The sequence below is a fragment of the Photinus pyralis genome, unplaced genomic scaffold (genome assembly GCF_008802855.1).
Source record: "Photinus pyralis isolate 1611_PpyrPB1 unplaced genomic scaffold, Ppyr1.3 Ppyr1.4_LG3a, whole genome shotgun sequence".
In the NCBI taxonomy this organism is placed as follows: Eukaryota; Metazoa; Arthropoda; class Insecta; order Coleoptera; family Lampyridae; genus Photinus; species Photinus pyralis.
The window spans coordinates 16,393,391-16,420,633 of NW_022170509.1; the positions used below are offsets into that span (position 1 = coordinate 16,393,391).

Here is a 27,243-nt window from a genome sequence, read left to right on the forward strand (position 1 = left end):
AAATAACCATGGAAGAAGTAACGAAAGCCATAAAAATGATGAAACTTGGAAAAGCACCAGGAAGCGATCTCATCACTACCGAAATGCTAAAAAACCTGGGAAGTAGAGGATTGGACGTGCTACTTAAAATAATTAACACCGCAAAAGAACAGGAAAAAATACCAGAAGACTGGAAGACCGCGCTGATAGTACCAATATTCAAGAAAGGTGACCCCAAAGAATGTAGCAACTACCGAGGTATATCATTACTAAGCAATGCATTGAAGGTGTACGAAAGAGTCCTAGATGCGCGGCTAAGAATAACATTAGAACAGACCCTAAACCAAGTACAGAGTGCTTTCAGAAAGGGCAAAAGTACACAAGACCACATATTCACCCTAAACCAAATAATTAGTAGAGCCACACAAAGAAATCAAGAAGTCTACCTAGCGTTCATCGATCTGGAGAAGGCCTTCGACAGAGCACCGAGAGAAAAACTCTGGAACATCCTACGAAATAAGGGGATAAACTAAAAAATGATACGGTTAATTAAAAGTATATATCACAACAACATCAGCTGCGTCATCAGCAAAAACACCAAATCAAAGCCATTCAAAACGCAAGAAGGACTCAGACAAGGAGGTGTTTTAAGCCCACTTTTATTTATAACATATATGGACGAAATTATAAGGAAATGTAATGATAGAGTCAAAGAAAAACTATGCATAGGATACTACCAACTCCAGAAAGTGGAAATTACAGAATGTGTGTTCGCGGATGATATTGTGATTGTAGCAGGTAGCGAACGTAATCTGACGGAAAACTTAAAAGTGTGGAACGAGGAACTTCAGCGGCACAAGATGAAAATTAATAAAAAGAAAACCAAAGTAATGGTTATTGCAAAGGAAGAAAAGAAGATAAACATACGTATCGAACAGAAGTACAACAATATAAATACCTAGGAGTTACAATTGAAGAAGGTGGAGAACAAGGCATCGAAATAAACGAGAGAGTAGCAGGTGCATCTAAAGTATATCACGCCATCAAAAATACGATAATAAGAAAACGAGAAATATCAAGAAGCACAAAGCTGAACGTTTATAAGACTATCTTCAGACCCATACTAACATATGGATGCGAAGGATGGACACTAAATAGTAATACAAAGAGCAAAGTACAGGCGATATGAAATTTCTACGAACAGTCATAGGAATAACGCGATATGACAGGATCAGAAATACAGATGTGCGCAAAGAATTAAAGATGGAATCCATCGTCGACTACATCGAAAGCAAACAGCTAGGTTGGTGGGGCCATCTGCAAAGAATGGGCAACCAAGCACCTGTGAAACAAATATGGATAGCAAAACCGCTAGGCCAGAAACGAAGAGGACGACCAAAAAAAACCTGGGACGAGAAAATCGGAGAAATATTCAAAAAAAGAGGATTAACCTGGAGTGAAGCAAAGGAAACTGCAAGGAATAAAAAAGCATGGGCTGATTTTGTGTACAATTACAGTTATTAATATTAGATGTCAATTATTGTGTATATTCTGTCCCCGTACACCGAAAGGTAAATACGGGTCTATGATTATATATATAAAGGCAACCATGGTAACTTTTCTCTTGATCGATCGAGTAGCGCAAAATATGTTAAAAGATGGACGGTCGGAAAATTGCCACGTTTCTTCTGAAGGGCCGAATGAATCCACATTTTATGTTTGGTTAAATAAATTTCTTGATGCAGATACTGTACATAGATGCTATAAGTCTACAAATAAATGTTACCATTTTAAAGAAAAATATGATAAAATTAATACAATTTAAGACAATATTCAATTCAAAAATAGACAACTCAGGAAAAAAGGAGTTTATGTAGTTAACAAACGAAAAACTGGCAATAATTTCAAGAAAGCTACGATTGTGTTAATAAGGTTTTGGTTTACTAGAGTCTGGAGTGAAAGTGCACCATATGTCTTGAAGGCGAGCACCCGGCAGGTGAACCGTTCTTGCATGACAACTTTTTGAAAATGTATTGTATGCCCATGGATTCTCGTGTAAATGTTGCCGTTTTTTGCGTTTTTTATTGGTCTAACTCTTTGGCACATTCCGATACCTCTCTTTCTTTTTGATTTTCCAGAAATTCAATTAAGTTTGTCCATAAATCATTAACGGCTCCCACTACATCATCATTATTTACACCACTCAAAGCTAATTCTAGCATTTGATGCCAAACCACGAGAGATTTTAAGCAATATCCCACCTCCAATTTTTTGCATTCGCGCTGTCACTTCCAAATCGCACCAAGGCATTTTTCGTGAAATCCAATCAATTGAGAGGGCTCTGCTACAAGCTCAGTTTTAGAATGCCACCCAAAACCCATTGGTCAGTACAAGGCTTGTTGTTTTTGGCAATGCAGTAAGCTGTTTTTAAGTGGATTTTGGTCATTGCATCATTATATTCTCTATATTTGTTATTTATTATATAACATCAAAATGATGCGATTCTTTCTTGCTTGGAATCATTGTTGCACAGGGATTTTCTCGTATTTTGACATCATTGAAATATTGTAGCGAATATTCTAGCAATCCCAATTGACATCGAGGCGTCATGAAAGATTAGTCATCGGGGATAAGAAACGGGTTTGCTATATAAGCAAAATCGAATTGTGCTGCAGTAAAGTATTAAGCTTCCCGCTCATGTTATGTTATAAATTGTGAGTGATATAATAATGATCTACTGTTTTAAATTAATCAATTTGAAGACATATATTTATAAATTAGTTAATTGTAAATAAATAAATCACGTAATTGAATATGATACAAATTGATAGTAGACACCTTTGTGTTTGATAATCTACAAGCAGCGAATGCAAGCAACTAGTAATAAATCCAGTGAAATAAAAACGAAATTTAGGAATATCGGATTTTTAATGCGACTGCAGTTATATAATTCTGCTACAGCATAACCAATTTGTCGTTTGATGCGGCTGTAGCGCTAAGTTTAAAGTAATTTTAAATTTCTAATTTAACAGCATAAAGTGGTGTAGTTTATTGCTAATCACAAATTTTTTGTAGGTAATTTCGTACTCCGTTTTTTTTTATTTAATTGAGCGAACATAAACGAAATATTAAATCGGACCGCTCTTTCTCGTTTTTAAGGGGAACTAGATGGAAATCGTGGTGACTTTGCTGAGACTCCCAAGAGTATTTGTACATTTCGTCAAGACAAAAAGTGAATAAAGCAGCATGAACGAATATTAAGACCGAAGTAGGAAACGGGCCACTGAAATTAATTGCAATGCTGGCGTAGTCGATTTACCAGTTATGTTAACTGAAAATCGGTATTTCCATTTACTTGTAAAAGAAAATGCCACTTATAATATTAAACCCAGTCTTTCCACGAAAAGTCATTTGCAACCGAAAATTGTTATTGCCGCTACCTACTTTGCTATAAGTAACTAAAAAGTTTATAAGTGTCAAATCCCAAAATTTGTTTCGTTTTAGATTCAACAGCAAAGTGCTCATGTTTATGATTGGGAAATATGATATGTTTTGGGTGTTACTATCTCTCTCTCTCTCTGTTTCTCCCTTTCTTCTCTCTTGAGTTTTAAGACACATAACCTTGACCGAAACCTGGATCGAAATAGGAAAAGTAAAAGCAAGAAAAAGAAGAAACCGGTACAGAAATCATCTAAAGAAGAAAAGTAAACTGTGTAGAAGGGAATAGATTAGAGGCGACATGCATGATTATCAGAGGAGAAAGAACGAGTTAAACAGGTATCTTGAAAGAAACCAGAATGGACCAGGCGATTGATAGGAAACCCTTAGTTTACATACGCCAGTCCCTATAGAAAGACCTTTCCTTTTTGTGGTTTTTAACAGAAACATTTTCAATCACTGACACGATCATAAACGTATTGAAAAAGTAGTTTCTAATATCGCTAGTGCAAATAACCTCAAGGTTTCTATAATAAGGTTCAATGGGTGATGCTGGTCGGTAAACAACTAAAGTTTCTGAACATTAAGCCACGTTTGCGATATTTTACAACGGTTCTTCTTCGTCGAAATTGCGATTGCACTAGAAACGTGGGGCTATCGACTACCGGGGTCGCAGTATATGATCAATCGCCCGAATTTTGTTGTATCAAAGTTTGCGTTCCGTTTGGTCATTTCTAAACAAACATTTTAAAGTAGTATGCGCTCAGTGATGTGAAGATGCATAATTTATATAAAAAAGAATGGGAAAATTTTATCTAAAATACCGTGAATATGACAAAATTTTCCTTGGATTGAGTTAAATGGATCGACAAGCACCGTTTCGTTACCAATAAAGTTTACTACCATTTCTGTATTTTATTTTTCGTAAATGATTTCGTTTGGTATTTTTTCTTTCGTTTTTTGTCAGTTACGCACATTTTGCTTTCAAATTGCAGAGGACTAAAGAGAAGCGCATTTTTCTCTCCGAATAATGAATTATGCATATAAAAATGTGATAATTATTTGTATAGGATGTAATAAACTAAAGCGCGAAAGAATTTTAGGAATGCTAAATAATCACTACTCCGTCCCTGTTTATCTAGTATACATTGAAAAGAGTAACAACTAATTCACAGATTTTGGCATGAGTTAAAAAACCGAATTGCGTTTCAGTTCAGTTTCAATTTTAACGCCGAAGTAATAAATAGTTCGCGCTGTTATAAATTGTGTATATGTGAGTGATAAGAAATATTTTTAACTGTTATCCCAGACTGTTATAAATTTATTATTAATTATTTGTAAATAAATATATCACGTAATTTAATTTACGTTACATAAATGTTTATCATTAAAAATGTTTGATTGAATGCTCAATTAACCACAGGTACTAAAAAAATGTTTTATCCGAAATAATTATAATTTTTCCAAGGCAGCCTTAACCGCCTTCACAGTTCCAAAGAATGATTTCACAAACACTTAACGCCTGGGTACCACTACAAAATGTTAACTTGAGAACCCTTATCTAGGTCGTAATTTGGGTTCGATTAAATCCAACATAGAACCAGTTTATAAGTATTTATTAAATTCATATATTAATAATAAATAAATGGGAAGTAGATATTAATAAATCTTTTGGTAATAGTAATAAAACTGTTCTTAGTGTTCAAGTTGCACATTATTTACAAACAGAGCTGGGCAGAATACTTTCAAAAAGTGTTTGAATACTAAATAGTAAATACTTTACACAAATCAAAGGTATTTGAATACTAAATACTTTTACGTCCAGCACAAGCGAATACTAGATACAGATACATTGACAAGTATTCAAATACTTAAAAAAATAAGTATTCAAATACCTTAAAATGTATTCGAATACTTTCAAAAGTATTTTAATACTATCAAAGGTATTCGAATACTATAAAAAGTATTCGAATACTTTGAAAAGTATTCGAATACAGTAAAAAGTATTCAAATACTTGTCACTCAAATACATAGACTACTAGATAAAAGGCTTAATACTACTTAAAAAATCAAGTTATACTTTGTATGGGGTTAGCTTTTTTATATTTCTCTTGTTATATACAAATTTAAGGGGAGTAAAAGCGTATTATTATTATTATATTATTATATAGGAGGTACCTACCAGGACCTTTCTTATACCAGTTATATCCTTAAGAATACGTGTACAAGTTTTCAAAGCGATCGTACGTCGTGCACATGATACGTACGCCTTTCTGAAATTAATCCTAGCGATTTTGGAACAGATCCATTTTTGACCATCCGTTTGTCCGTGTGCATGATAACTTGTTTAGAAACGTGCGATCGCTTTGAAAATTGGTACATATGGTCTTAAGGATATAAGAAAGGTCCCTATTGTTTTTAAGTTACGTAGACTGTCGAGTTCGGTATTCAGATGTATCGGATTTTTATATTTGATTTTGTGACAATGGAAACTTTCCCTAAACATTTCTAAATTGTTCTCAAATATTTGAATAACTTAAAAGTACTGCCTTTTTTTGAGGCCGGAAAAAAAATTGTCTCAGATCGAGATCAATCGAGGGTCCATAATTTCAAACAGTTTGAAGATTGGGCTACTAGATCAAAAGTTACAGCCCTTTGAATTTTTTTTCGAAATTTGTTTTTTGTCCATAACTTTTTATTGAGAGGTCTAATCGAAAACGTACGAATTGTTTTGGATTCTACGCACCAAAATTAATAAAAAAAAGTGTTTTCCCGAGAAATTTTGGTGTAGTCGATTTTTGGTAAAAAAGGAAGGTTATACACTGCCTTTTTTTGAGGCCCGCAAAAAAAATTGTCTCAGATCGACCCGGAAAAAAAAATTTCTTATAGAATGTGGCCTGTAGAATCCATAATTTCAAACAGTTCCAAGATTGGGCTACTAGTTCAAAAGTTACAGCCCTTTGAATTTTTTTTTCGAAATTGGTTTCTAGTCTATAACTTTTGATTGAGAAGTCTAATCGAAAAAGTACGAATTGTTTTGGATTCTACGCACCAAAATTAATAAGAAAAAGTGTTTTCTCGAGAAATTTTGGTGCAGTAGATTTTTGGTAAAAAAAGGAATGTTGTACACTGCCTTTTTTGAGGCCCTCAAAAAAAATTGTCTCAGATCGACCCGGGAAAAAATTTTTCTTATAGAATGTGGCCTGTAGAATCCATAATTTCAAACAGTTCCTAGATTGGGCTACTAGTTCAAAAGTTAAAGCCCTAAGAATTTTCTTTCGAAATTGGTTTCTAGTCTATAACCTTTGATTGAGAAGTCTCATCGAAAAAGTACGAATTGTTTTGGATTCTACGCACCAAAGTTAATAAGAAAAAGTGTTTTCCCGAGAAATTTTGGTGCAGTCGATTTTTGGTAAAAAAGGAAGGTTATACACTGCCTTTTTTGAGGCCCTCAAAAAAAATTGTCTCAGATCGACCCGGAAAAAAATTTTTCTTATAGAATGTGGCCTGTAGAATCCATAATTTCAAACAGTTCCAAGATTGGGCTACTATTTCAAAAGCTACAGCCCTTTGAATTTTCTTTCGAAATTGGTTTCTAGTCTATAACTTTTGATTGAGAAGTCTCATCGCAAAAGTACGAATTGTTTTGGATTCTGCGCACCAAAATTAATAAGAAAAAGTGTTTTCCCAAGAAATTTTGGTGCAGTCGATTTTTGGTAAAATAGGAAGGTTATATATACACTGCCTTTTTTGAGGTCCGCAAAAAAAATTGTCTCAGATCGACCAGGAAAAAAAAATTTCCTATAGAATGTGGCCTGTAGAATTCATAATTTCAAACAGTTCCAAGATTGGACTACTATTTCAAAAGTTACAGCCCTTTGAACTTTTGATTGAAAAATCTATTCGAAAAAATACGAATTGTTTTGGATTCTACGCACCAAAATTAATAAGAAGAAGTGTTTTCTCGAGAAATTTTGTAGTAGTCGATTTTTGGTAAAAAAGGAAGGTTATACACTGCCTTTTTTGAGGCCCGCAGAAAAGATCGTCAAAATCGAATACTGCCCAGCTCTGTTTACAAACTTGTAACAAACAATTATTTCACAATAAAATAATATTTGATAACTGATATTTAAATATGAATTTTTTTCTCAGTGCGTGCGCCTTTAAAACGTGCATCAAAAGCCATCCCCCTTAAAACCTTGTAAGGTTACATGATCCTCATTGATCCTTATAATGTATTTTCTCACCTTTACAAAATGTTGCACGTGCAAAGCCCTTTGAAAGTGTATGTTTACTTTAAAACGCATAGATTGCAGTACGAAGATAAGGAAATAGAAATTCACATAAAAAACGCCGCCAATGGATGGCGATTACTACATAAATAGAGCACTTTCTAAACATACCAATACCTTAAGTAAAAAACACTAAAAACTTTTAGTTCCAAATTTATTTTGCATCACCCGGTATATGTTTATTTGGTTTTGAAAAATGAGAAAAGTAAAACAGTTTGGAAACATTCTTACCAGCCCAGATTCGAAACAGGGACTCTCTGTGTCATAGTCGAGCTTTTACTCCGTACTTACACATAGTTAGATGTTAGATGAAAATTGTCATTAAAATTTCCATTTCCTGGATGAATATTGCAACTTTTGGGGAATTATACAATTTTTAGTTAATATAAACCAACCGGTTTTATACTGGATGTCCTACATCACAGAGGCTTGTACGGGCACTTTTGTTATTATTGAAGATGCGGTCAAAATTTGACATTGACGTTCAGGAGATAAAACCAAAGTTCCAATATGCGCCATTTTTCAAGATGATGACGGCCAGCTACAACTTTCAATTTATACTACCCTTTTAACACATTCCAGAAAGTGAGATCTTTAATCATAGTTTTAATAATTCAACATTTTAAATTGTAACGAATGAAAAATACGAAATTTACGACTTAATGCTGTTCACCAACTCGCTTGTTTTATGTCCCATCTTTTACTAGGCCGCGACTGCACTAATATTTTCCCACACAAAAGCTTGTGGTTATGGATTAACCTTTAAATTTCATTTAATGTAACTAAACATGTTTGTTGCTACCTGCTAGGTGAAGTCAAGTGTTTTGTATGGTATTGGAAGTACCTACTTGTTGGGAATACAGATGTACGAATAGCATTATAAAAAAAGTTTACACAAACGTAGTTATGGAAGGAAATCTCACGGGCTGTGGCCAATTTAAAATTTTCGAATTTAGAAAGGTTAGCGAACAGATCGAATTAAATGCGAATAAAATTTTTAAAGAGGGAAAAAACGTTTAAAAGGCCTATAAAAATATAACGACGAGCTGCTTGTAAACTAAAATATTTAATCGACCATTGTCTACATTTTCGTAATGTATTCCTTTGGTCTGTCGCATTGTAGAATGCTTTCGTTGTTGAATAGTTGAGTATTTGAAGGATCCTACGGGGCCTCTAGAGTGCAGTTCAATCTCTTTGAAACGTTTTGTAAATGATAATCACGCCGACCTGCGCTATTCGATTTTAGCCAACGATTGTTGCCGATTTTGTTGTTAGCTGGAACGCCATTTCACCCTGAAACGAATGCGTCAATTTCCCCGTACATTAAAATTCTTTTATGTTAAAACTGAGATTGCCACAGAAACAATATACAGTATAGGGCGCGACATTAGATATTTATAGCCTGAAACTGATTTCCGCTCTACTCCCGACATATTCAATACGGCAGGAACAGGATCGGCAGAGTTTATAACATGTATTACTAGAGGCTGTGGTTTACGTTTTCTTATGTACGCAACGGTATTTAGGCTTATAACCATAGCAACGGAAACGGTAAGTCTAATGTAAAATGTACAACCTGCAACTTTAAATTAGAAAAGAAAGTGTGAAATATCAACGTCGAAATTGACAACACACGGATAAAAAAAATGAGAGAAACGTTCACTTTATTCATTTTCAACAAATAATCCAAAACCCTTTTAAATTAATTAATCTCCCTATCCCACTGCTCTCTTACACTGTCGTTGTTCTCCTGAATTGTCCAATAAAGGATTATTATTGCAAATGTGTATTTTTAATGCATTTAATTCTGGGGGTTACTTCAAATTAAAATTGTAATATGTGGCATTACATTACGACACTAAGAGAAAATGTCCGTGAAGTTAGCCCCTCAAATTCCAAATTTATATTCAATTTGTCGCTTACTAAGTAGTAAGTTATTAGTATTTGTAAACTAGGAATCTAAATTTGTAAGTGAATTTTTGAATTTATATACAAAAATACAATTTTGCGGCTAAATTCTCGGCAGTCCCATTATCTTCTATTATCAAAATTTTAGTACCGCCATTAATTAGTAAGTCATTTGTAATTAAGTTGCCAAAATTTGTAATCAAACGGTATCTCTTAAATTTCAAAAAAATATTGTGCAGCTAACTTCTCGGAGGCCGCACCACTTTGAAGAACAACATTTTTGTTTTAAACCAATATTTAGTACATAAGTGATTTGTAACAATTTGTAATCGTCATCTAATTCAAATTAAAGCTTAATTTGAAATCTGTGAGCATGTAGATATTTATGGACATACTTCAATTTAATTTTGCGCCATTGTGATTGGATTACAAAAAATGAGATAATGCTTACAAATCAATACGTACGACTTACATTACTACTTAAAGATGTAAACAATTTCAACCCTTTCTCTATGTTCTGGGACATTCATGAAGTTAGCACCCAGAGCGTATTTTGGACTGTAAGTTCTAATAAAGTGACTTACAAATTTTTAGATGATGATTACAAATTCTTACAAATTAATGACGGTCCTAAAATTTTGATAATGGAAGATAATGGGACTGCCGAGAATTTAGCCACAAGATTTTTTTTTTATATAAATTCAAAAATTCACTTACAAATTTAGTTTCTTGGCTTACAAATACCACTTACTAATAACTTACTAATTAGTAAGCAACAAATTGAATATAAATTCGGAATTGGAGGGACTAACTTCACGGACATTAAGAGAAAGAGAAATTGGGATTGGCAACATACCTGCCTACTGTCCATATTAAAGACAAACATTGATTCTAAGTACGAGCGTTAAAACAAAATTTACATTGTTGCCTGGTGTGTTTTTGTGGCTGTCATCCTTGTAGCTTATTTGTGTTTGGAATTCTCCTTGTTTTAATTTCAAATTTGATTATTTACCTATGTTGAGGGCAAGCCAACCATATACTCGTGAAACGAATAATTTCACCGCTTACTGAAAGGAATTGCATATATGCGTTTTATAGCTGCGTCCTTAAAATGTGAAATTTGGAATTTTGTAAAACTATCATACTTAGTTCGGGAACCAGCGACCGTTTGGAAATAGCCATTTCACAAACTCTATTTGGTAGTGAATTGCGCAGTCCGGCGGGGTGTAGCTGTGGCAACCTACAACACACGTAAAATAATAATTAAAAAAACTAATACCTACCGCAAAATCGGAAACTTTGTTAACAAGTCGATTATTAAACGAAAAAACGTACCCGCAGAATTTAGAGCTTCAGCTTTTGCCGCAAAGAAGTGCGCAAAGTAACCTGATATCGCAAAAGCTGAAATGTTAAAATAATAATTAATATGATAATTTAAACGGAAAAAAACATCCAGTTTTATATTTAATAGCGGAAAAGTGCCCAGCTGACATAGTAAATGACGCTGTGCATCGTGCCCGTTGTATCTGTGACGACATCAGCGGGACGCTTTCCCTCATTAATTTAAAGCTATAGATATTTTTTTCCGTTTGAGAGTTACTAGCTATTACATCACCGAATTTCAGCTCCTGCGATATCAGATATACGTTTCTCGATAAACAACGCGCAACCACGCATTTATTGGCCACTCTAAAGGACGATAATAAAGAAGGTCTCGTGATAATGCTGGCGTGCACGCCATTGGATGGAAAAACTTCTTGGAAGTGCTCTGGAACCCACATATACCAATATGGGTTCTAACGGTCCTCTCGTTAAAGCTTGTGTGTCATTTTGTAACGGATTACAACGAATTAAAATTGTTATTAACAAAACAAATCAAATCCAAATACAAATCAGGGTTACCCGGACTCAATTGATTACAATGAAGGAAAAAAAGCTTTTGGAAACCTTCCAGGACCATATGTACTCCCTTACTTTCGCATTTTTTTCCAACTTCATCATAATAGTTTTCAGCCTGTATGGCAACATCGGGGAATATTATCTCCATCACAATCATATGACTACACTGAATTTAAAATATTATTCCACCATTTTCCACGGAAATGAATGTATTTATTACGACGGAGCTCGACATTCACACCAAGGGCTCACGGTACGCAGAGTATACATAATAATTATGTCGTTTCTATTTATATCTAAGAGTTCAGGCGTTTGCATTAGGACATGACCTGTCTCACCATAACCATACAGAGGTATGCTCAGGGTTTGTGTTTATGGTTTGAGCCCTTTAGCCAGGACATGGTCTGTCCCAATTGTAATAGAGTTACGTGTTTCGAGATCCATTCCATAACAGTTTTCATATAACATAAAAATATTCAGATATTCAGGAGTCATGAAAAAGTATCACATTTGACACTTTACCAAAATAAGATTGTGGAAACAGCACTGTCAACAAATTCAACAAATACATATATTACGTCCTCACATAAAACATACAAAAACCACCACTGATCATCTCAAATTAAATTCACTCACACCTGGAAAGTTTGACTTTAACTACCTACTTACGAATCAAAAACTACAAAAAGGCCTAAATCGTGATATTAACACCCTGTGTATTAATTAATACTAACTCCCCCGCTAATAAATAGTAAAACCAACCCAGACGTCGCAACAACATAAAATTCCCATTAATTCAATTCCACAATGCATTAAATGCATTAAATTATTTGGAGACATTTGGTAATTAGACGCGACTTTTTAATGTTGGCCAATACTATTATCCTGTACACTACATGATTTTAAAATTAAAGCTATTTGTTTGTTTCAGGGATTGCAGAGTGGTGCGAGATCCACAGACACTCAAGTCAAAAGGATATGGTTTTGTTTCATTTATTAAAAAAGCGGTAAGTTTATACTTTTATGCACTCCACTCTTAAATTTAAAGCTCCTTCTATAAAACGCTTTTATCGTACAGTTCTAATTGAATTAACCTTTTTTTTTTCCTGTATAAACGGGAGTTTGAATGTGCTGAAAACGGTTTGCAATTAAACCACACCTTACTAGCATTCCACTCAACTGGGAAATCATGGCTCGTTCCATTATAGTTTTTCAATATTTTAATTTAGCTCGCCAACCTTCTTGTAACTTTAGGGTGAGTCATAAATCTTCCACTAACATATGAATATTTAATAAAGGGAATCTTCTTTTTGCAAAAGTTTGTGATTAAACTTGCAGCTTTACCTTCTGTCATATATGCATTACATCACCGATCGTTGTTCACATTTTGGTAATTACAAGGTAAATCCTTTGACACGAATTCAGTGAATTTTCCTTTGAAAAGCTAGTAATCCCGCATTGAAGGTATGACATTGTTTTAAAACGAGTCGTATTAATTTCAGGCAATAGACGATTACGTAGGTACCTATAATTACATATTCACCGCTCTAATCTATTAGGAAATTGGTATACGCAGGGTGTTAACTTATGTACATGTCATAAAGACTATTTTAGTTAAAAATGGAACTTCTCATTTAAGTCGACAGCACCGGAAATTAAGCTGAGAAATAATAAATTTTCTAAAGCAAATATGGATTACATTAAAGGGAAAGTTAATCGTTCAAGATATTTATCACAACACAAATATTTATGAAGGACTATAAAAAAGAAGTCTTAATGTACTTTTGTCGCTTTATGCTAACAAACGACTGTCGTTTAAGTAAGGGAAATTGTGAATACTGTTAGAACAGAAACCATTTGGATTCCTTAACACTCCGGGAGCATTCAGTTTGAACTTTTATTGCCTAAAATAGGTTGAACTCTGTTTTAATAAATTATGACGACCACAAAATCAAAAATAAGGAATTTTAAACAGATAAACGTCTTTGACATGTCGGGAAACACAAAAGTAAATCAGCACAGACCGACAACAAGTCAGCTCTCACCTGACACATCAAAGGAACTTACAGAAATCAAATTACGATGCATTGAGATACATATGCCTTAGCTCTTTTAATTTCGAAATCAATCCTTTGATGTAGTAGATTAGGTTTCTTGGTATATTGAAAATGTATGGAATTCACATGCTTTATAAAGAATAGTGTAAAACAAACAGAAGATTAGGTCGATAAAGTGGGCAGGGCATCCCTACTTTGCCCAAATCAAGTAAACATATGCCTATAATTTAGGACTAATTAAAGACCAATTTGTACCCAGAAAATTAGAATTTGTACCCGCTTAGTTCCGCCAGAAAACCGAGTGGGGGTGCTAACTTGAAATCAAGTTCGTCCGCGGCATAAATGTCGCCTTAATGCCCTTGACGCATAAATACCTATAATGGCATAAATTTACATAAATTACAAAAAACAGGTTGTAAATCAGCAGAACGCTTTTAGTGAAAATTTGAAGTCTCTAGCTATTGTAATTGCTGAGATCTCAGCCGGACAGCCAGCCATTCCGCCATAAGGAATATAATAGCGTATTTTTTTCCAAAAATGCGCTAAAAAAAAGAAAGGACCGCTCATCAGACGTATACGTTTAGACGGTACGCTAGTTCTAGCCTATAAATAGAAGATTGCGGTGACAGACGTTTAAAAATCATCGCACAAAGTCTGTCGTTAACTCTCGGTCTACGAGTATATATATTTTGGAACAAAAACGCCCTCGTAACTTATTAAATGAGTCCATAGGCGCAACTAGACTTCAACTTTTGGGAGGGCTACAGCCTGATGTACATTATAAAGCCCATTCCAATCCAAAAGACCATCCAATTTATCTCTTTTCCTTAGCATTCCCATTCTACTAACTTGAAAATTTTCTGAATTCTGAGCATCACATTCACATTGTTAATTAAGACATTACCAAATGTAAATTTATCATATTATTTTATTATTGTCGGTGTTTCTTGTGAGAACTCAGGTCTAGCCTGGTTAACTAATCGCACGGATTAAAATCAAGTAACGATTAGTGTCTGTGTCTGGTGAAGTTATGTAGGGTTCTAAAGAAAAATAAAAATAAAATAAATATTCACACACTCACATTGGAAATCTAGAGATAGTATGTAATTCATACTTACCAACATAGCTATTAATGGCCCCAATAGTCAACGCTATCAGGAAAGAAGAAAACAAAACAAAAATATCATTATAATAATTCCTGTAATTTTATTAAATAGAGTTTATTGTGTAAGTGTTTCTTTGGCTTTGCGTTTGGGTTGAATACGAGTGGGTTGTGATAACGTGGTGTGTTTATGTGAAGAAGGAGTTTTGTGTTTTTTAATTGTATTTATGGTGTTTCTTTGTTCCTGAGGTCGTATTTGTGAGGTTGTTTGGGTTTTTGGTGGAGATATTGCAGTATTTTGTGAGCCTGTGGTGCTGTTAAGGTTTTTGCGCTTCGGTTGTATACGAGTGGGTTGTGACAATGTGGTGTGTTTCTGTGAAGAAGGAGTTATGTGTTTTTTAAGTGTGCTAGGGCGTGTAACTTTATTGGGTGGACCTGTCTTTGTAGTGCAAGTTGCGTTACTTGTATTTGTGGTGTTTCTTTGTTCTTGAGGTTGTATTTGTGTGGTTGCTTGGGTTTTTGGTGGAGATATTGCAGTATTTTGTGAGCTAGTAGTGCTGTCAAGGTTTTTGCGTTTGGGTTGTATACGAGTGGGTTGTTTCTGAGAAGAAGGAGTATTGCGTTTTTTAACTGTGCTAGGACGTGTAACTTTATTGGGTGGACCTGTCTTTGTAGTGCATGTTGCGTTACTTGTATTTATGTTGTTTCTTTGTTCTTGAGGTTGTATTTGTGTGGTTGCTTGGGTTTTTGGTGGAGATATTACAGTATGTTGTGAGCGTAGTTCTGTTAAGGTTTTCGCGTTTCGGTTGAATACGAGTGGGTTGTGATAACGTGGTGTGTTTATGTGAAGAAGGAGTTTTGTGTTTTTTAATTGTATTTATGGTGTTTCTTTGTTCCTGAGGTCGTATTTGTGAGGTTGTTTGGGTTTTTGGTGGAGATATTGCAGTATTTTGTGAGCCTGTGGTGCTGTTAAGTTTTTGCGCTTCGGTTGTATACGAGTGGGTTGTGACAATGTGGTGTGTTTCTGTGAAGAAGGAGTTATGTGTTTTTTAAGTGTGCTAGGGCGTGTAACTTTATTGGGTGGACCTGTCTTTGTAGTGCAAGTTGCGTTACTTGTATTTGTGGTGTTTCTTTGTTCTTGAGGTTGTATTTGTGTGGTTGCTTGGGTTTTTGGTGGAGATATTGCAGTATTTTGTGAGCTAGTAGTGCTGTCAAGGTTTTTGCGTTTGTTGGTGGGTTGTTTCTGAGAAGAAGGAGTATTGCGTTTTTTAACTGTGCTAGGACGTGTAACTTTATTGGGTGGACCTGTCTTTGTAGGCATGTTGCGTTACTTGTATTTATGGTGTTTCTTTGTTCTTGAGGTTGTATTTGTGTGGTTGCTTGGGTTTTTGGTGGAGATATTACAGTATGTTTGTGAGCGTGTAGTTCTGTTAAGGTTTTCGCGTTTCGGTTGAATACGAGTGGGTTGTGATAACGTGGTGTGTTTATGTGAAGAAGGAGTTTTGTGTTTTTTAACTGTGCTAGGACGTGTAACTTTATTGGGTGGACCTGTCTTTGTAGTGCAAGTTGCGTTACTTGTATTTATTGCGTTTGTTTGTTCAGGAAGTTGTGTTTGTGTGGTTGGTTGAGTTAAGGGTGGAGATATTGCAGTATGTTGTGTGTCATGTTGTGAGTCTAAAGTGCTGTTTAGGCTTTTGCGTTTGGGTTGAATACTAATGGGTTGTGATAATGTGGTTTGCTTCAGAGGTGAATCTCTGAATGTAGTATATGTTGTATCATTTGTTGTACTTGTTTGTTCGGTAAGTTGTATTTGTGTGTTTGTCTGGGTTAGAGGTGGAGATATTACAGTATGTTGTGTACCGTGTTGTGAGGGAGTGCTGTTGTTTACATGTATACGTTGTGGATCATTTCTGTATGTAGTATCTTGTGTTATGTTTAGAAATTTACGAACAATATGGCATGTGTTGATAATGACTGCTTTTTGTAAATGTTTGTATGTGTTTTTGTCCAAACCTAATAGTTGTAAATTGTGGTGTATTGTCTTTGGTATAACTCCCGTAGCACTAACAATAATGGGAACTATAACAGTAGATTTCATTCTCCATTGCGTCTTAAGCTCGATAGCTATATCGGTGTATTTGCGGTGTTTTTCTGCATGTGTTTTAGTTAAGTTGTTAGTGTTGGGTATGGCAATGTCTATAATACAAATGGATTTTTGCGTTTTATCTATAAGTGTAATATCTGGTCTATTATTGTGGATAGTTTTGTCTGTGAGTAGTGTCCTGTCCCAATATAATTTGTGTGTGTTGTTTTCAAGTATGATCTGTGGCGTGTATTTGTAGTATGGTGTCTTATCTGTTATGAGATTGTGTTTAAGTGCTAATTTTTGATGTATGATTTTAGCTACCTGATCGTGTCGATGTTTGTATTCAGTTTGTGCAAGTCGTGTGCATGCCGATATTATATGTTGGATTGTTTCTGATGTTTGTGAACAGAGTCGACAAGAATCGTTTGTCACTGTTTTGTCTTTATGTATGTGTTTTTTATAGTTGCGTGTATTAATGACCTGGTCTTGTATTGCTAACATGAAACCCTCAGTCTCCGGGAAGATATCACATTCAGACAACCAAGTGTGCGTTGCTATAGAATCAACACAATCCTGACTAACCTCTTGCGGAAATCGTCCATGTAACGGCTTTTGGTTCCATGTCTGTATGTTATTTGTGATGTATGTAAGTTTGGATGGAGGTGGGAGTATATTAGTTTCGTGTAGGTTAAGTGGTGTGTAAGATTTGTCTGCATATGTTACTGTTTTGTGTAGGACTGAAGTATCTGTTTTGTTATAAAAGTATTGTCGCAAATTGTGTATTTGTGTTTGGTGCAATATTTTTATATCTGTAAGTCCTCTACCTCCTTCCGAACGAGGAAGGTAAAGTCGTATAGTAGAGGAGTGAGGGTGATGTATATGGTGTTTTGTTAATAGTGTACGTGTGTTTCTCTGTATTTGTTCTAAATCTGTATTTGTCCAACGTATAATCCCAAAAGAGTATGTAAGCACTGGTGTGGCATAAGTGTTAATAGCTTTGATTGTATTTCTACCGTGTAATTTTGTTTTAAGTATACTGCGTACTCTTTGTAGGTATTGTGTGATAAGTGTTTGTTTTATACTCGTATTTATTATTATTATTATTATTATTATTATAAAAAAAATACAAGAAGTAAATTTTGTTGATGTTACCACAGGCGTAAAGGTATGTTTCTAGTTTTTTTTGCAAATTTGTTCTGAATCGGCGGAAACACCTCTTTCTATATCTAAAAGAGAAATAGAAAAACGATCTTGAGCCATTGTTGTTCTTAACCAGCCAATAACTTTTCGCATTTTATCGAATCCGATACAAATTCATTGGATTCAATAACATTTTTAGAACTGCAGTTTAATTGGCATCAGGTAGGCGTAAACGACATTACTGTAAACAAAAACTGGATGCAAGCGAAATTCATTTCAATTAACATTCTTTGACGTAGGCAATACGCTTAACCGTTGCGGTACTTTATTTTGTTCATTCGTATTCTGCACGTCAACAATAAAGCGTTGCAGTTTGTTTTAGAGAATTGTTTATTTTTAATCGACGACGTGAGGTAAAAAAAGTTAACGCTGCATTTATTGGGGTTAATTAAATACCGAGAAATGACTCACTAGTTCCCTACCACCGACCGACGCGTACAATGTTCCGGTCGGGTAGCAGGCGAGTTCAAAAATAAAATATAGGTTTTCAGGGTAAATAAGTAAAGCTGCATACGAATTATGATTTTTCGCATGACTTGGGGGGCTGATTTCGGTTTTTGGGGGGCTTGGCCCTCCCTACTCCCCCCTCTTCTTGCATTATATAGCGTATATTTTAAATTTATGCCAGGCGGACTTTAAATGCTTATGCTTATTATTAAAATTTCAATTGGCAAAAGTGGGGGTGCTAACTTGATTTCTAGTTAGCACCTCCACTTTAGAATCGGTTTTCCGGCGGAACCAAGCGGGTACAAATTCTAATTTTATGGGTACAAATTCTAATTTTATGGGTACAAATTAGTCTTTAATTTATATGTCCTTTTCTTTTTATTAATTCTGAGAATTTCCCTTTTTTAGTAAAGAATTGTTTAAACAATGTATAAACTTCATTTGAAGCACCCCCACTTTAAAAATCGGTTTTCCAGCAGAACTAAGCGGGTATAAATTCTCATTTTGTTAGTACAAATTAGTCATAAATTATAGGCATACTTTTACTTAATTTGGGCGAAGTGGGGGTGCGAATTTTATTGACCTCAGAAGATTGGTTTAATTTCCTCCAGAATTAGGGTAATAGATTTCAGAAAGTATTTGGAATAACCAAGTTAGTTTGTAGATGGGCGGTTTGCTTCAACTGATTCATTGGAAAAATTGAAAGAACTGTTATATGCCTGAGCTAACTGCACCAATCAAAGCGAACAATAACCGAAAGCACGGCTTAAAACAACCACAAGAAATAAATCGAAGCTACAAAACACAATTCAATCTTACTTAGTAAAACACAACGCGGTTGATTAATGAGCATTGTAAAAATAAACAGATACGATATTCCACGTACAAGAAACTAATTACCTAGTCACAATTAGCTTTCAAATAACAGCTTGTGAGGTTATAATAAGCTGGCAAGGAAGGAGCCGATATTATTATACAATATTAATGCTTGAGAATGAACGGATGTTATTATTTTTCCTAAAATAAGAGCAACATGATTTTACATAAAAATGCGAAAAATAAACTTTTTTTTGCTTAGAATTTTACAAAAGATACGTAACTAAGATGAATTTGGCGTGTAGGTATATACATTGAAGAATTTAAATTTATGGTTAGCAGCAGAAAGGTAATAAAATATCAAACCGCTAAACAAAATGTGCATACATCTAAAAAATGGTTACCCTTATTTACGAAAAGAATATCTACTTGACGATGACGAGTTTTCTTTTCCTCTACAATACCGAAAATCTAAAGATATTTGTAGAATATGTTCCACGCTCAAATCGCGGTAGGACGTCAACGATATCAGCATTGTATTCTTCTTCGAAAGCATGATTTATTTCTGCTAGAGATGATGCTGTTGGTGGGGTACCGAAAAAATAAAACTTTCCGCTGCCTGGGATTACTGATGAATTCGTGAGGTACATTAATCTCTTTTATTAATGCTGTAAATTGTTGTCATTGCTAACCTGCACCGTTATGTAGGTTTTTGTTGGTAGTTTTAGCGCACTATCCTTTGAATTTAGTAGCCCGTGCATTTTATAAACTTTTCGAACAGTTTCACAGCAGGAACCGTAATCTATCGTCATTCCTTTTTTTATTGCTCGCATTTTTCAAAGAGGAGAATTACATTGTTACTTTTGTAATATCTGTGATGTGACTTGATCTAATTATGTACATTATACATCCCGCTAATTGTGGCTGCATAAAGCAAACAGATTTAAGTTTCCAAATAGGAAAGCAATTGAGCCGATTTTTAATTTCTCGAATCGCGTCTTGAACAGCTGTAAAGCCACCTCCGTTGATTTTTCTCTATAACCGAGTGTTACTGCCGTACATGTGACATAAATGGAAGTGAAAATTAGTATTACCTAAATAGTACAGCATAAAGAACGTCGTAAAAATTTATCAAACTAAACCAACTGTGCTGTATGTAACTTTATTGCTCAAAATCACTTGGAGACGCTTTTGCTATTACCCGCACAATAAAACAAAATCGATCGCCTTTCCTTTCTTGAATTACATGATCCGGCGACGTACATTTCTTTATTATACGTTCAATTGTATCATGAGCATATACGATATAAATGTCTTTGAGCCGTATGTGCCGCAGTGTGTTCGAAATCTCAATTAATAATAATAATAATAATAATAATAATAACGGCTTTATTTAGGCGGGGTGTCAGCCAAAGGCTGCTATTAATCCCAACCTTGATACAAAAAAAAAGTACAAAAACATAATGGAGTATTTAAAACAATTTATGGTAATTTATAAGGTATGATAGTCCAGGTGAGAACAGGTAAGCAACAACAAAAAATATATATATATGATTCAGTGATAAAGAAGTACTCTAAGGTGTTTTTTGAAACCGTTTGGACTTAATAATTTAAGAAAGTTCGGAACGTTATTGTAAATGAGTGGTGCAAAATAAGTAAATGCACCATGAAACTGGGTTTTATGGTGCTTTGGTATGTCAAGAAAGAATGGGTTACGGAGATTACGATCGTGAATACTACTTCGAAATTTTAACTTATTATACAAATATAAAGGTTCACCAGATACTAATATTTTGTGAACCAGACATGCAAGATGTAAATGACGTCTTTCGCCCATGTTCAAAATTTTATGTGCTTGATAAATATGGGAAATATGTTCATATTTCTTAATGTTAAACGCATACCTGACGCAAGAGTTTTGGATTTTTTGCAGGCGAGTCTTATTTGCACTAGTTAGACACGGACCATAGACAGTGTCACAATAATCTAAAGTTGACAGTATTAAAGAATCTACAAGCTGCCACTTGACCTTTGGTGGAAGAACGTATTTGAAACGATATATACATTTAAGCTTTGCGTAAGCAATTTGAATCAGTTTATTGACGTGGAGGGAAAAGTTTAAGTGACAATCCACTGCTACTCCTAAACTACGAGATTCCCTAACTAATTGAAGCGGGGAATCTTTCAGATATAATTTTTGGTCCACATCTTCCCACAATGCAGTAACAGATTTTGGTGTTCCCAATAGCATCAGAGAAGATTTAGAAGGATTTATCTTTAGGGAATGTTTCTCAGACCATCTCTCGAACCGATTTAACTGCTCATTCAAGTTTCTCAGAGAGTAATTTAGATTGTTTCGATGGACAGGATAGATTAAGTATGTATCGTCCGCGTAACTGTGGATGTAGGAACCGTTTAAAGACGTATCCATATCGAAAACATATAAACAGAAAAGAAGCGGTCCAAGGATAGATCCTTGCGGAACCCCCATATTAACAGGTAAAAAGTTAGAATCACTGTAGCTTCCATCCCTCAAAGTTCTAACCATCTGCATTCGATTTTGTAAGTAGCTTTTAAACCAATTAGTAGCGGTAGAAGAAAGTCCAAGATAATGCAACTTGGCTACCAAAAGTTCATGGTTAATACAGTCAAATGCTTTGGAAAAATCGATTGAGAGCATCACAGATACTTGAGAGCGATCGGTTGCTGCTAGGACTTCGTCCACTATATCAATTAGAGTGGTCGCAGTAGAGTGATGGCTGCGGAAACCAGATTGATGTAACGGTAATATGTGATTTGCACGTATATAAGCGGACAATTGTACATATATAATCTTCTCAGTTACTTTAGATAACACAGTTAGGATACTAATGGGTCTTAAATGAGACAGGTTTTCAGGCGGATACTTTTTACAGATAGGGTGAACAATTGCAAGTTTCCAGAGGGAGGGGAAAGTGACAATTTTTAAAGACGTGTTAATTATGTCAGTAATAGCTCTACAACAGAAAGGCAGACAAATCCGAAGCATAGTTAACGAAATTGAATCAACACCCATTGCATTACATTTCAAACTATAGACAGTGTTATTCACATCCGTATCTGTGACAGTAGAAAAAAGTTTGAGTAGTAGAGTTGTGAACGTTGTTTAAGTAAAAGTCAAGAGTGTCCGTATCAGTGACTGCAGGTGGGGTTGAAATGAAGTGTTGGTTGATTAGATTTGGGTCAGACAGTTCAACAGGTATATCATCTGAGCATCGTTTTGAATGAACGTCTAACTCTTTTAAGACGCTCCAAAGTTTAATGGATTGTATAGAGCAATAATTTTATCGAAACGGTTTTGCTGAGGTGAGTGGTTGGTAGGTCCATCGAAGACCAGTAAGTAGGCCATCAATAACTGGACTCCATTCATTGACTCCGTCTACCAGTGGAGGCCAGTCCTTTCGAAAAATGTCGCGCCAGTCCAGGAGGCCGGGAGGCGCACCCGCCACTCAAAGGAGGACTGGTACCAGTCGACTGCATCGCGTAAACTGAACCTTGCCGTGCCACTTGGGGCGACAGAATCTACGTTAGTTTAGTGCACTACTGCGTAACAATGGCACCTCAAAAGTGAGATACGGAAGGGAGTCGAATAGTAATCGGTGTTCAGTCCAGGATTTTGATCGGGCGAACCCGGATTACTTTCTCTTCCCTAGTTTTTTTAATTTCCCTTGCCTTTGTATATGTGGTGCTTTTTCTTCCTCACCACAACTCGTACATAACAGGCTGTTCCATTTGTGCAGGTGTTGTTCAAATGAGACTGACCTCTGACCATTTCAATCACGAGTTTTATCTTCATCCTACTTTTCTTCGAGATGGACAATACTAAGCCCTCTTTTGGAGTTTCCAGAAAGATCTTGGAATGGTTCTGTCCTGGAATTTTTGACCAATGTCTGCAGTGTTTCTTTCGTTTTGTCTCTTTTTTGACTGTGGTCCATAGGCCGGTTCGGGTCCTATGAACGGTATCGCGCTTGGCACTTTCGCAAGGTCATCTTCAACTGGGTTGCCTGCGAATCCCACGTGCCCAGGTGACTGTGTTACATCTTCCTAGTGCGTGTTTCTGTTTGGTAAGGTCCTCTTGTAATAGTTGAGTACCTGCCGTCAGGATGGCACATATATCGGCTTGGGGCACGTTTACTTTTTGCCTTAAGCTGGCAGATTCCTGTCAGTTGCTTCTGTACACTCCACAGCCAGTGTCCACCGTAGTTTTTGTTAGTAGATGGGTGGTCAGGTTGCCTAGAGCGTCCTGGTTCTCGCTTTATCTTTTTTAGCTTTCGGCGCGCTGTTCCGAAGATTTTTTGAGACTCTCCAGTAGCAGGTGCTCCGGAAGTAGTTTTTTTTCTTGGTCCATATACATACCAAAACTCTATAACGCCCTTATAATAATAATTTGGGTTAAGATACTTAAAAAAAATTTTTTTCGAGGAATCCTATGGATTTAATATAATATGTCCCTTTGTCACCTTTTACCTCCAACGGGGCTTTGATTTAATTATGTGTCTAATAATCGTACTCATAAAGCACTATTACATTGGTAAACTCAAATGAGGTTCACTAACTGAAAATCTGATAATTCTGACTATAAATAGCAATCCAATTTATTCAAAAAATTACAGAAGCTTCCCCACTTAAGTTTTGTTAAAATATACATAAAAAATAGGAATCTTAATTTTCGGCTTGAATTTTGTTACACATCAGTGTGTGATTTACGGTTTATTTATTTTTTGTAATAACGTCATAGAGATCCAGAGATTCCTGCGTGATGAATAAATTACCCTAGGGCAAGGTCAGCGGTATTTGGTACCTGCAGCTCCTTTTCAAGACATGGGCAAACTCCAACAGTGCGAACAGTGGAAGAAAATACGACTCGTCTCAGGTTAAATATGTTTTCATTTATTCATTCAGCGCGCTCAGAACAAAAATCTAGGTTTACAAGTTCTAAGTGGGCGGACATAACGACTCATTTGCCGTATAGTGTTACAATTTTGTTTAAATGGAAGAAATGTGCATATTTTGAGTCGGAATTGGTCATAGCCTTATACATATCAAAATCAAGTGACCAATCCTTGTGCAGATAAAGCGCCTTTTTTTTAAACCTAACGACCTTATTAAAGTTTTGACCACTACCTAGAGGCAAACGTTTGAAACAAATTGGTAGTATCATGCATCTTGGTAAATCATTAATAACACTCGTTCAAGCGTATGCTGTTTCATTTTCCTTAGGAAAATTCTCCGCAATATTGCAGTTTCTCTTTGTAAGTACCCTCCTTTGAAACTCCTTTTCAAGACACTTCCACTTAAGTTCTCCCATCACCAGTACACACGTTTCGTCCAGAAACTCCAATCGCTCTTTGTGAGTACCTCCGTGGACACCCCGTTTTAGAGATATTCGCAGTTTTGACATTAAATATGCGGTTACCCTCCTACAACACTCCGTTTTGGAGATATTATTTTGACAAACTGTTTTGTACTGTTTTGGGGCGCAAATTAATAGGTTTGTTGGTTTTCCACACGAAACTGGCGCATAAATAAACATTATTTTTCCATATTAGGTTTTAGCTTACATGAATCAGGTAGTTATTAGTTGATGTCTAAAATTAACAATATAACTTGATTTGTTGCACCGAAGGCGTGTTAACGCAAAGCTTGTTCTCTTTACTTTGGGAAGCCACTGATGCACTGTATGAGGATTACAGAGTTTCTCAATTTTGTATCCTCAGTATAAATAGCATAGAGCATAGGTATTATGGCTTGAATAACTCTACAAACAATGGAATATTTCAAGACACTTTGTCTAGATGTTACCTCACAAACAGTGCAACTTGCGTTTGGGAAAATTTACCCACAAAATGTATGACGGTCGCAACAGAATTACCACCTCTATTACAATTCCTCTTAGGAATAACTTCTCAACCTTCTGCGTTCATTCAAAGTAATAATCTTATTACTGCAATTAAAATACAATAGAGTGCTTTAAACAGAAATTAACCTTCTGTTGTGAGGAAATACTGTACTTGACCCGACATATCTGCCTTCAAATGCTAGATGATGTTCGGTACAATTTTACGAATTACTTTCTATTGTGTATCTCTTTATGAAAAATTATCATAAAATAATGAAACGAACTAGTAGAACGGTTAGGTTATAAAAATAACCAATTACTTAAATTCTGCTAGGCAAGGTAGAATTATTACACAAGTGCAAAATTACTGTATGAGCTTGTTTCAATTTTTCTGAGTAGGTACTTGAGTTTCAAAGAGCTGAAAAATGGAAACATGGTGACTTTCTTGAAATGAAAATTAAAATCAAAAGGGGCTTTTCCATAGACACTCAAACACAAAATTAGATTTAAAATTCAAAAATGACCTTTAGATGCAAATTTTCACACCTGGTACCCAAAATGGCAAATAGTAACCCTAAAATAACTAAGTGATCTCTAGTAATTCGACCAATTCTAATATCGGAAAACCTTTTTTTGAGTTTTGGAAAGAAGCAACAATCTGGAAAAATCGATATGATGCTGTTTCAGTCTCCTGATACAAAACCAATACCGAAAAAGGCGATTTAGGTTGACAAAATGTATTGAATAACATTGAAGAAACTAGTTTTAAATGATAACGCGGAATTTTGAATTTATTTGTTATCAGTAGAGTCGTGTCCGCGTTTCGGAGTGGGTTGTATCGATATCGTACTGTTCGATCAGACTAACTAACTAAGTTTAATTAACTGCAGTGATTTCAACTAATATTTAATTGGTAAGTGCGTATTGGACGGCAAAGGACAAGGTTTAGAAATGGAAACTTACTTTTTAAAAATTCTAAGGCGAACTTTTGTATATTACCGTATGCTTGATGAAAAATGGAGCCGATGAAAACCCCAAAAGATCTGGTAAGCAATTTTGTTTCATATGTGTACCGGAATTTTTACGGGAATTGCAAACTGGTCAAAATTAACAGGATACCACCTGACATGGCTTGATATTGATAATTAAACTTAAAAGACGTTTAGAAAACACAGGTTCAGATTATTTTAAGACGGCGCATTGTTTTTGTAAAGAAAGTAAATGGAAAGGGAAAAGGTTTTAAATAAGCGGACCGGGCGTTAAAGACGCCTTTTGTTTGTCAAGCGTTTGTTTTAGTGGTGACGTGAATAGACTTTTTTTGGACGTTGAAACGTAGCCGTATTTGAGCGTAATTGTTTTCAAAACAGTCCGTTTTGTCGGAATCGATTTAAGAGACAGTCGGTCTTGTAGTGTGTAGTATAATAAGAGATATATCTAATATGAACATTACAAGTCAAGTTAAGCGGAAGCCTGTTTCCCAGAATCCGTCAAATGGCGTTTTGGCTACCATCAAAGTACTCATACTATAAATTGTAGTTACAACGACCTTATAGTGTCGTTTAAATCGAATTTGAACGCAATTGAAGAAGTGAAGTTCCGAACTGTGCCTGTTTGCTTGGAAATCACACTTACGACCGGAGATTTCATTGACACTTTAAGGTAATTAAGTTTTTCTTTAATTAAATGTCTACCGATGGTATGTTTAATCTGGCCCTAAGTGACTGTTTTTTTTATAGTAAATAAATTTGTTTAATTTGTAAATGATTGGTTTTGTGATTAATCGAGCCCAAATTACGACCTAGATAAGAGTTTTTTTAGTGTGACTCAGAGGAGTTTGGTGTAATTCAAATGTGTGTAGTAGGATTCTTTAGAATTGTGTAGAAGCGGTCGGAGTTTTCTCATATTACCTATTAAATTAAAGTCTTTATCCATAATATTGTTATAGCCGGAAGGGCCTTGGAAAATTTAATCAAAATTGTCATATGCGGTATTTAATTGAGCTAGTTGGACCGTTTGCTATTGCAAATAGCAATATGTTTACACTAAGTGTATATGCGAATGGATTTGTGTAAATTATATACACGAATAAACATAATTTTTTATTTAAGCTGAATTCATTAACTTTGTCAAACGTTAGGGGC

The 27,243-nt window shown here is 35.2% G+C and overlaps 1 protein-coding gene across 5 annotated transcripts in view; it reads left to right on the top strand.

Moving 5' to 3' along the window:
- LOC116166198 (nucleolysin TIA-1) overlaps positions 1 to 27,243 on the top strand; it is a 143,847-nt gene that overhangs the window by 41,254 nt on the left and 75,350 nt on the right. For 3 of the 5 annotated variants that reach the window (XR_004144284.1, XR_004144285.1, XM_031481063.1), the window contains exon 1: positions 25,923 to 26,148. Coding sequence is in view for 2 of the 5 variants with exons in the window: in XM_031481063.1 (XP_031336923.1) it covers positions 26,119 to 26,148 (30 nt within the window). In the remaining 3 variants the exon portion in view is untranslated. Of the gene's footprint in view, positions 1 to 12,447; positions 12,524 to 25,910; positions 26,149 to 27,243 lie in introns of those variants that run through there. The other 2 variants (XM_031481062.1, XM_031481064.1) reach the window with 2 other exon arrangements.